This window comes from Leuciscus leuciscus, assembly GCF_965113295.1.
Source record: "Leuciscus leuciscus genome assembly, chromosome: 17".
Lineage (NCBI taxonomy): Eukaryota > Metazoa > Chordata > Actinopteri > Cypriniformes > Leuciscidae > Leuciscus > Leuciscus leuciscus.
Window position 1 is genome coordinate 39,867,818 of NC_138741.1, and position 12,087 is coordinate 39,879,904.

A 12,087-nucleotide genomic window follows, 5' to 3' on the forward strand; every position below is an offset into this window, starting at 1 on the left:
TCTTAATAAAACGCTGTTTATTGATGTCTAGTGTGATGAGACGTCACAGGTTTAGAAAGGGTTTGTATAAATTCTACAACAATCATAAAAAGTGTAAATCATGAGCTAAAACACAAAATATGATCCTAAGAGTCACGAACACTAACTCTATCTCTACAGGCTGGTGTCAGTCCGAGTCCAGCGAGAAGCATCTGAAGCCCAGTGTTCACCTCACATCCATTAGCAGGAGATTAGACCATCCAGAACAAGAACAACCGTCATTAATGCTTCTGAAGGATTACAACAAAGGTTTAACATCATCCATATGTTCAGAAGAGTAATGCACAATCAAACAACATCAATGTTTTGCTTTTCTTCTGTTCAATAAAAATAAACATAAAAATAAACTATGCATTTTTTCATACCTAATATGCAACACAGCACAGTTAATGTTAAACATGAAAAATTACATTATAAAAAGCATTAGTAAATACAGATATTGTAATGTTGTGTTATAAAGGTTTATCTTCAACATGTCAATATAAAATATCAGAATCATGCAGAAAGCTTCATGTGAACGCCAGCAGAGCTCGTGTGAGAAACTTGAGTTATGATTGAATTATGAAATCGTCTTTGTTCCAGAATCTGATGTTTCGTGTGAAGAGCAGCTGCACATCTACACTGATCATCTCCACATCTGATTAATAAAACTGGTCAGAACATTCAGATATGCTTTCATAACTTAATGGGAATGTTAGCAAAATGCTCTTAGAACAGATTTTGGTTAGCCGGATAGTGATATTTGTAGCTTGATAAAGGCTCTGAAATATCGAAATCGAAGAATGAACTGGTGTGACGTCACTTCGAACAAAACCAGGACAAAACGAATTCGTCTGGAGTTTGTTTCAGGAGTTAAAAAAACAGCTCGTCAAAGTGAACTATCTGGAAATGTTCGTTCCGGCTGGTAAACACCTCTGAACTCCCATTGGTCGGTGGTGATGATGTAAACAGGTGGGTGTGGCTCTGGTCGGTGGTGATGATGTAACAGGTGGGTGTGGCTCTGGTCGGTGATGATGATGTAATAGGTGGGTGTGGCTCTGGTCGGTGGTGATGATGTAACAGGTGGGTGTGACTCTGGTCGGTGGTGATGATGTAACAGGTGGGTGTGGCTCTGGTCGGTGATGATGTAATATGTGGGTATGGCTCTGGTCGGTGGTGATGATGTAATATGTGGGTGTGGCTCTGGTCGATGGTGATGATGTAATAGGTGGGTGTGGCTCTGGTCGATGGTGATGGTGTAATAGGTGGGTGTGGCTCTTGTGGGTGGTGGGTGGGTGTGGCTCTGAGGCTCCGCCTTCTCTGAGGTGTAAATCTTCTCCGGTTCATTTCTTCTGTTCAGACGCGAGTAAAAACATGAACACACTGAGAGCCGCTTTATAGCAGAAACTGAAGCTGAAAGAGACACTGACACTGTGTTTCATGTTTAATACTGTAAAGCTGCTGCTTTAAAGCAATCTACTGTATAAAGTGCTCTATAAATAAACGTGACTGTAGATCTGAATCTCAGATGTTTCAAACATATCCACATCTCCATGATCAGATGCTTTCTGAACTCTGTTTTCTCTGTTTATTCTGTTATTGAGAGGAAAGAGCAGCACATATTTACATTAAAGGGCTGCTTTTCCCAGATCAGTTCCTCCTTTTTATTTGTAAGGAATAACAGATTCAAACAAATATTTCCTTAAAAAGTTGCTGTCATTAAATAACAAAAACTTACAACACACACAGAAAAGTGTTCGAGACACTGGATCATGAAGGCGGAGAGACCCAGTGGTCGTTCAGCATTCTCTGAGCCGCTGGAGTGGACTGATCCCGTTAGGAGTGGACTGATCCTGTTAGGAGTAGATGGACCAGTAGATGATGTTAAACATGATCCCGTTAGGAGTAGATGGACCAGTAGATGATGTTAAACAGGGTGTATGCGCCGGGAAAGATCACTCGTGAGTACTTGTCTATGGCATGAGTGTCTATCCAGATGTTGACGTAGCTCCGTGAGGTCCTGACCCGACTCGTACTCTGACCGTCGGCGAGGGTAAGCTGGGCCAAGATCCTCTCCTGCCTCCCGCCGTTCTCCGGCATCCCGTAAGTCCCCGTTGTGTTGGGATCCACGTCGCTGTAGCATGTGGTCATCATCATGTCCTCGTCTGGGTTTGCTATTCCACATGTGCAAGGCAACTGCAATGTTAAGCCATAAACACAGGAGAGACAGACATGTTAGGGGTTGAAGATGTCTGTCTGTTGTGTTTACAATGAAAAACAATGGAAAAGTAGCGCTGTGGGATGGACAGTGGTGGACGAAGTACACAAATCAAGGACTTGAGGAAAAGTACAGATACCCTCAACCCTTCAAGCACTAATTTTCAATTTACTTTTTTTTTTTTGATTAATTGATTTTTTATGTACTTGAGTATTAATAAAGCACTGATCAATGAACCATGTTTATTATTTCTGTCAGGACCATTATCGTCGAATACGATAGACAATTAGCATACAGTTAGGATTGGCGGTATGGTTCTGTTCTGGGCAAGAACTCCCTGCGCATCCATGAGGTCTAGCATGAGTAAGGGCAGCAATAACCCTCCACAGGGTAAACTGAACAGAACCAACATGAATGTATTGCACATATCATTAATTCAAGATTTTAAAGTACAACATAATTTATTCTGAATTTATTCTGACTCAAGGGGAATCATAATACCGAATCCTGACTGAGACAGGTGGAGCTGGGGAGGGAGGAGGGTAATTAGCTCCTGAGAAACATGATAACTGCTGATAATACTGAAGGAGCTTGTATATGTATACAGTGATAGGCGTGGTATTCCTATAGGTCGACGTGGATCAGCTGAGAGTCACTGATGAGAGCTTGACTAACGTGACCTGCCAGAACTAATGCTACGCTTGATTTATCCTAGTCAGTACTAGTCAGTTTAAGTTTTTACTTGTCATACATTATACTTATTATTATACTTATATACTTTTACAGCAGATTTAGTTCACAAATAACTGACTGTCATGACCTAAATAAGATTTATTAATACTCAAATTTGGCATTAGCAACTTACTTTCGTGCCATTCAAGCTCTCTTCAAAATCGCGGTTCATTTAGTCTGGATCATTGAACCGGTGAGTTGACTCAAGAACAGCTGCGATCGGATCAGTCTGATTCAGGAATGAATCCTTCAGTGCGATTTGTGAACTAATTCAACGTGTTTGTTGGAAAGAATCGGCTCGTTCACGAATCCCACATCGCTATCGCATCTCAGCTTGTGTATCGCGTGGCGATTTCTTTAGTTCGAGATAACAAGGAACAATATGTTTTTAATGAAATTGAGTAAAAAGAATGATATTATGCTTTGGAATGTAGTGAAGTGAATGTTTCCTAACGGACAAATACTCGGATATAGCACAGATACTTGAAAATGTATTTAAGTACAGTAACTGAGGAAAACTAAATGGCTCTAAATGGGAATTTTCATTATGTCTCTGTATTACTCTTTTCCTCTCATCATGTTTGTCTACCAGCATCAGACAATCAGACGAAAAGTGGCGTCTTACTTGATTCCTGAGTTTCCTCTCTCGGCGCTCCTGTACGGTGGTCAGGTAATTGACGGCCGCGTACTCGATGACGGAGAGGAAGACGAAGACGAAGCTGACCCACAGGTAAATGTCCACAGCTTTGATGTAGGAGACTCTGGGCATGGAGGCGTTGACTCCGGTGATGATGGTGGACATCGTGAGGACTGTCGTGATGCCTGTGTGAAAGCATTGGTTGGATATCATTTTCACTGCAAAAAAATATTTTCTTCCTCAGTATTTAGTCTTGTTAGTAGGTAGTAAGTACTTAGTCAGTAGTCTTGTTTTCCAGCACAAATATCTAATATATACAGTAAATATTCTAAACATGTTCCTCCATTGAAAATCTATTCACCTAAAAGCTCAGGCGCTCCAATACCTTCATAAAGGACTTAACTCAAGTCTTCAGAACACTTTATATGATCAACAGATTTAACTTATGACTTTTATTCACAAATAAACTGTATCCCAATTCAGAAGCTGCATCCTTCGAAGGCCGAATCTCAGCGGTGGGACGAAGCCTGTACCAATTCAAAGGCTCTTTCGTGCCCTACAAATTTACAGACTTCGAAGTATGCAGCCTCTGAGTTGTGATACAGCTATAAACTTTTGTTGTGTCCCTAATGAGGCACGATACACTATTCTGATGTTACACAGCATTATGCGTACTCATGCACATCTACTCAACCATGTAGTGTATGAATTTTATAACATTATTTTGTCATTCACCATCAGAGTCTGATAGACTCCACCACCGAGCCCACTATAAAACAGTTGAGTGTTGAGACAGTCAAGTGCATGAAGCTCAAACGTGCTGAGTAACACGAGAATGAACCTCATTGGTTCTTGAGAAGCTCAAACGTGCTGCGTAGCACGAGAATGAACCTCATTGGTTCTTGAGAAGCTCAAACGTGATGCGTAACACGAGAATTAACCTCATTGGTTCTTGCTGAAGCTCAAACGTGCTGCGTAACATGAGAATGAACCTCATTGGTTCTTGCTGAAGCTCTAACGTGCTGCGTAACACCAGAATGAACCTCATTGGTTCTTGAGAAGCTCAAACGTGCTGCGTAACACCAGAATGAACCTCATTGGTTCTTGCTGAAGCTCTAACGTGCTGCGTAACACCAGAATGAACCTCATTGGTTCTTGCTGAAGCTCAAACGTGCTGCGTAACACGAGAATGAACCTCATTGGTTCTTGAGAAGCTCAAACGTGCTGTGTAACACGAGAATGAACCTCATTGGTTCTTGAGAAGCTCAAACGTGCTGCGTAACACGAGAATGAACCTCATTGGTTCTTGAGAAGCTCAAACGTGATGCGTAACATGAGAATGAACCTTTTCAATCTTTTCTGGTAGCTGAGCTTCCTGCTCAGCTCAGCTACCGTTCGGACGCTCTTGCTTACTGCTCCGCGCTTTGCTCTATCGCTTTTATATTTTATCTTCTATATTTTTATATTTTAGCTCCTTTTATCACCTAATTTTAACTTCAGCAAATCAGCACAGTGCTCAAACGACAAAGTTTGGATTACCACAAAAACGCAGAATTCTTCTACCCGACCAGCTTACATTCCGGGGAAAGGAAAACACAACTGCCTACAAGGATAAGAGAGAAAATGCCTCTTCTGGAATCTACTTGCTGCACTAACTGCCACAGACTTTTACAAAGGATTGCAGTTCTTGAAACAAAGTTATTTACGGGACCACCAAACCAGACGGAACACACAACAGAGCTTCGTCATGGACACCCTCAGCATATAGCCGGTGAGTCCCATGAAACTAGTGCTCCTCGACAGGTAGAGAAACAAGCCGATCGACTTACAAATCGATGGCACAAACAGGGAGCGAGACCCAAAGGCACTCGAGACATCAGAATGTCACGAGCCCCACATATTGCCGCAGTAGCATCCTCTACCCCAGATACAGCTCTGACAAGGATGGCAAACACTGGTCTCCCACCAACACCTATACATCTTGAGAACAGATTTGATGTACTAATGAATGTAAATGAGGAATCCCCAAACGTGATGAATGTGATCGAACACAGACTGTATCAGCCAGTAGCTAACACTGATGCTAACTGGCGCTCAAGGTCGAGCAGACAGCGGCACTCAGCTCAGAGCACAGCCGAGCCCAGGACTCTGATAGTGGGGGACTCCATAATCAGAAACATTAGCAGCAGGGACACAACTACATGCTGCCTTCCAAAAGCAACAACTTCTGATATAAACAGGGAACTTCAGAACATTCTGATGAAACATAAGACTGCAAATCGACTCATAATTCATGTGGGGAAGAATGATATTCATAAAGAGCAGTCAGAACTCCTTAAGAAGGATTTCAATGAACTTTTTGAAACACTTAAAAGACTGAAAGTTCAAACATTCATCAGTGGACCACTCCCAGCAAGAGGAACAAACAGGTTTTCTCGGCTGCTTGGGATTAATACATGGCTGCAAAAAACCTGCAATATAAAAGGAGTAAACTTCATTGACAACTTCAATCTTTTCTGGAGTCAGAGACAACTATTTCATCGGGATGGCCATCACCCAAACAAACTTGGTTCAAGAGTGTTAAAGGACAATATCGACTTCTCCCTCAATCATCCTTCTGCAGTGTGTGTCAATCTGAACGACACACACACACCTGGAAACAGTATGAATGAACACGGGACTTCACTTCAGCAACAAGATGGACATGCGGTTGACATATCACACAAGGACAATGATAACACCACTGAGCCACAACAACCTCTGCTCACGGACACAATCTCAGCTGAGCCCTGCCCACAGAGCTCATCACAGACAGACATATTAGAACTGCTCCAAGATTCAGCACCCAAGGACGACTTCCTGGAAAACAGCCAGGGAAGCCAGGACAGCATATCACAGCCTCCTATAACACCTGAGCAACAGCCCCTTTCACCAGACACGTTCTCCCTCTCGCCAGCGACTCCACTCCTGTGCTTCTCACAGAGAATGGAAGAACTAGTGCATGCTGGAACCAGACTATCCCACTCTTTTGCTGCAAGCCCCCAGATACCAACCAAAAATCGTCAGGCACCTCAAACACCGAAGCCTGCGCGCCGAGCTCGCCCGCCCCCTCCTCCTGTGAGAGCTCTTCGGCCTCTTCGGCCAAAACGCCAGGGCCCACACCCTCCTCCATCTGCTCGAGGTGAACCAAAAACAACTGATACCAGCTCTCAGTGATGTGTTTTGGGTTCCTGTTATGATAACAGTAACTTTCTCAAATGTTTACAGAACAAGCGGGAACCCAGTGTGCCTGTATCTTTCTCTATTGCTGTTCTATTACAAGATAGAAAGTCTAAGGCCTTCAATAGCCGTACAGCAAACCCAACTAATCTGGTGCCTATTACATGTCAAACTAAGACTGCTGTGGGGACAAAAAGTAAGACTGTTAAGTTAGCACTTTTAAACATTCGCTCACTTAAAAATAAATCACTTCTAGTCAACGACTTAATAACCACAAACAACCTGGACTTTATGTTTCTAAATGAAACCTGGCTAGAAGACAGCTGCAGTGCAACAATCCTCAATGAAACAGCCCCTCCTAACTTTACTTTTATGAGTGTCTGCAGAGCTGTTAAGAGAGGTGGGGGTCTAGCTGCTCTTTTTAAAGATATCTATCAATGTAAGCAAATATCATTTGGGAATTACCCGTCTTTCGAATATCTGGGTACTGTGTTAAAAGGTGCTCCTCGCATTTTACTTATCATTATTTACAGGCCTCCAAAATATTCTCCAGCCTTTGCTGAGGACTTTACAGAACTGTTATCAACAATTACCTCAGAGTTTGACTGTTTTGCCATTGCTGGAGATTTTAACATTCACATAGATAATGCAGAAAACAATATGGCAAAAGAAATCAAAACTGTTTTAAAAACTTTTGATCTGACTCAGCATGTACATGGACCCACACACAATCATGGACACACTCTAGATTTACTTATCAGTAAGGGTCTAAACATTTCATCGATTTTTATTAAGGATGTAGCACTGTCTGATCATTTCTGTATTTTCTTTGATATATTGATCTCTCCTGCCACTGAAGCTCGATATGTGTCTGTCAAGAAGAGATGCTTAAATGAGAACACTAGTGTACTATTTATGAAGGCTATATCCTTAACACCAAGCATATCTGCTGACTCTGTTGATTTTCTCCTTGATTCTTTTAACTCAAAAGTTAAAAATATAATTGATGATATTGCTCCTGTTAAAGTCAGGAAGAAGAGTGGCAGACAAAAAGCACCTTGGAGAAACTCAACAGCAGTGCAAAATATGAAAAGACAATGCAGAAAAGCAGAGCGCATGTGGCGGAAGACAAAACTTGTAGTCCATTATAACATCTACAAAGACAGCCTGCATGCTTTCAATATGGAACTAGGCAAAGCTAGACAGACTTTCTTCTCAAATATTATAAACAGCAATTTAAACAACACACGCACTCTTTTTGCTACTGTAGAGAGACTGACAAACCCCCCAAGCCAGATTCCTAGTGAAATGCTCTCAAACAGCAAGTGCAGTGAGTTTGCTTCTTTCTTCTCTGAGAAAATCAATAATATCAGAAAGGTGATCAGCACATCCTTGAGTTGCACTGGGGTCAGACAGATCAGACCACCTGAGAAAGTAGTTACTATGTCTGACTTCAAAGAAATTGATGGCAAAATTTTGGAAGAAACCGTACAACACCTTAAAACATCAACATGCGCCCTTGACACACTTCCCACATCTTTCTTCAAAATTGTGCTAAACAGTTTAGAAGCAGATCTTCTAGAATTGGTAAATGCCTCACTTCTCTCTGGGAGTTTTCCAAACTCCCTGAAAACTGCAGTTGTCAAGCCCCTCCTGAAAAAGAGCAATCTGGATAAGACCATATTAAGCAACTATAGACCGATCTCAAATCTTCCTTTCATAGGCAAGATCATTGAAAAAGTTGTCTTCAATCAGCTGAACAAATTCTTAAGCTCGAATGGATACTTTGACAATTTTCAATCTGGTTTCCGACCGCACCACAGCACAGAGACAGCGCTCATAAAGATAATAAACGATATTCGCTTAAATACTGATTCAGGAAAATTATCAGTGCTGGTACTACTCGACCTCAGTGCTGCATTTGACACTGTCGATCACAACATACTTCTTGACAGGCTGGAAAACTGGGTGGGGCTTTCTGGGATAGTCCTAAAATGGTTCAGGTCATACTTAGATGGGAGAGGTTATTATGTGAGTATAGGAGACCATAAGTCTGAGTGGACATCCATGACATGCGGAGTCCCTCAAGGCTCAATTCTTGCGCCACTCCTGTTCAACCTGTATATGCTCCCAATGAGCCAAATAATGAGAAATAACCAAATTGCTTACCACAGCTATGCAGACGACACACAGCTGTACTTAGCCCTATCGCCTAACGATTACAGCCCCATTGACTCCCTGTGCCGATGCATTGACGAAGTCAACAGTTGGATGTGTCAAAACTTTCTTCAATTAAACAAAGACAAAACTGAAGTTATTGCGTTTGGAAACAAAGATGAAGTTCTCAAGGTGAACGCATACCTTCACTCTAGGGGTAAAACAACTAAACATCAAGTCAGGAATCTTGGTGTGACACTAGAGTCAGACCTTAGTTTCAGTAGTCATGTCAAAGCAATAACTAAATCAGCATACTATCATCTGAAAAATATTGCAAGAATTAGATGCTTTGTTTCCAGACAAGACTTAGAGAAACTTGTGCATGCTTTCATCACCAGCAGGGTGGATTATTGTAATGGACTCCTCACTGGCCTTCCCAAAAAGACCATAAGACAGTTGCAGCTCATACAGAACGCTGCCGCCAGGATTCTGAGCAGAACCAGGAAATATGAACATATCACACCAGTCCTCAGGTCTTTACACTGGCTCCCAGTTAGATTTAGGATTGATTTTAAAGTATTATTACTGGTATATAAATCATTCAATGGCCTAGGACCTCAATACATTGCAGATATGCTCACTGAATATAAACCCAACAGATCACTCAGATCATTAGGATCATATCAGCTAGAAATACCAAGGGTTCATTCTAAACATGGTGAGTCTGCTTTTAGCTATTATGCCAGCCACAGCTGGAACCAGCTTCCAGAAGAGATCAGAGGTGCTCCTACAGTGGTCACATTCAAATCCAGACTCAAAACACTTCTGTTTAGCTGTGCATTTACTGAATGAGCACTGTGCCGCTGTTCGTCCGACTGTTTGTACTGTACTGTATTTTACTCTATTTTTCTAAACTGTTTTAATTATTCTTATTTCTTTTAATTATTTTAATTTCTCCTATGTCAGCAGGGCATTTAGCCCGAAACTGTAAATGCCCACTCAGAAGGTGATAATGTGAAAGTGATTAATGTGGGTTTGAAAGTAGAACAGTATTTAAATGACGATATTAAAGTTTTCGTCTGAGAAAGAATGTGAACGCAGTGCTAAAGTGCTAAAGAAAGTGAAAACAACGTGTGAGTAAATGAGGGAGAAAAGAAAGTTAAAGGAAAGTTGATAGATGGAAGTCGTAAGAAGATTGAAGGTTAAAAGAAGGTTGAAAGATTTAAGTCTTAAGGGAATCCTTTGAAAGAAAGATCTATAATAAATATTCTTTTTTATTTTTTAAAAGTACTGTATTTTATTTTATTTTTCTAAACTGTTTTAATTATTCTTATTTCTTTTCATTATTTTAATTTCTTCTATGTAAAGCACTTTGAATTGCCATTGTGTATGAAATGTGCTATATAAATAAACTTGCCTGCCTTGCCTTGCCTTCATTGGTTCTTGAGAAGCTCAAACGTGCTGCGTAACACCAGAATGAACCTCATTGGTTCTTGAGAAGCTCAAACGTGCTGCGTAACACCAGAATGAACCTCATTGGTTCTTGAGAAGCTCAAACGTGATGCGTAACATGAGAATGAACCTCATTGGTTCTTGAGAAGCTCAAACGTGCTGCGTAACACGAGAATGAACCTCATTGGTTCTTGAGAAGCTCTAACGTGCTGCGTAACACAAGAATGAACCTCATTGGTTCTTGAGAAGCTCAAACGTGCTGCGTAACACGAGAATGAACCTCATTGGTTCTTGAGAAGTTCAAACGTGCTGTGTAACACGAGAATGAACCTCATTGGTTCTTGAGAAGCTCAAACGTGCTGTGTAACACCAGAATGAACCTCATTGGTTCTTGAGAAGCTCAAACGTGATGCGTAACACGAGAATGAACCTCATTGGTTCTTGAGAAGCTCTAACGTGCTGCGTAACACGAGAATGAACCTCATTGGTTCTTGAGAAGCTCAAACGTGCTGCGTAACACCAGAATGAACCTCATTGGTTCTTGAGAAGCTCAAACGTGATGCGTAACATGAGAATGAACCTCATTGGTTCTTGAGAAGCTCAAACGTGATGCGTAACATGAGAATGAACCTCATTGGTTCTTGAGAAGCTCAAACGTGCTGCGTAACACCAGAATGAACCTCATTGGTTCTTGAGAAGCTCAAACGTGATGCGTAACACGAGAATGAACCTCATTGGTTCTTGAGAAGCTCAAACGTGCTGTGTAACACCAGAATGAACCTCATTGGTTCTTGAGAAGCTCAAACGTGATGCGTAACATGAGAATGAACCTCATTGGTTCTTGAGAAGCTCAAACGTGCTGTGTAACACGAGAATGAACCTCATTGGTTCTTGAGAAGCTCTAACGTGCTGCGTAACACGAGAATGAACCTCATTGGTTCTTGAGAAGCTCAAACGTGCTGCGTAACACCAGAATGAACCTCATTGGTTCTTGAGAAGCTCAAACGTGCTGCGTAACACCAGAATGAACCTCATTGGTTCTTGAGAAGCTCAAACGTGATGCGTAACATGAGAATGAACCTCATTGGTTCTTGAGAAGCTCAAACGTGCTGCGTAACACCAGAATGAACCTCATTGGTTCTTGAGAAGCTCAAACGTGCTGCGTAACACCAGAATGAACCTCATTGGTTCTTGCAGAAGCTCAATCTGTGTTTCACAAATGAACACAAGTCTTACACTTGGAACGACATGAGAGTAAGTAAATATTGACAGAATTTTCATTTTTGGGTAAAAAACAACCTTTAAGTCTTGTTTACTGAAGAAAGTGCGTTTAGGGTTAAACAGGGGAACATATTCTGCCAGTGGGGTCAGAAAGATCAACTTAATTCAAAGGAAAAACAGGATTATTTTTCTGACACCACTGGCAGATATTTGTTCTTGTTTTAAGCATAAACTACATTTTTATAATTTTTTCAGAAAGCAAGGCTCAATATCTGGTCATTTCATAGTTAATATCAAGGCAAGTTTATTTATATAGCACATTTCATGCACTATGGTAATTTAAAGAATTTAAGAATGTTTAGATATTTATACTGGAAAATAAGACAAAAACACAGAGTAAGAAATTCATTTTTGCAGTTTTGAGAACTGTTAC

At 41.2% G+C, this 12,087-nt stretch overlaps 1 protein-coding gene across 1 annotated transcript in view; it reads right to left on the bottom strand.

The window, feature by feature from the left end:
• Positions 1-12,087, bottom strand: part of LOC309479409 (gamma-aminobutyric acid receptor subunit rho-1) — a 28,584-nt gene continuing 16,497 nt past the window's right edge. The window contains exons 9-10 of the mRNA XM_082143537.1: positions 3,594-3,790; positions 1-2,214 (exon numbers count right to left, since the gene is read on the bottom strand). Coding sequence (XP_081999663.1) covers positions 1,918-2,214; positions 3,594-3,790 — 494 coding nt within the window. The 3' untranslated portion in view covers positions 1-1,917. The remainder of the gene's footprint in view (positions 2,215-3,593; positions 3,791-12,087) is intronic.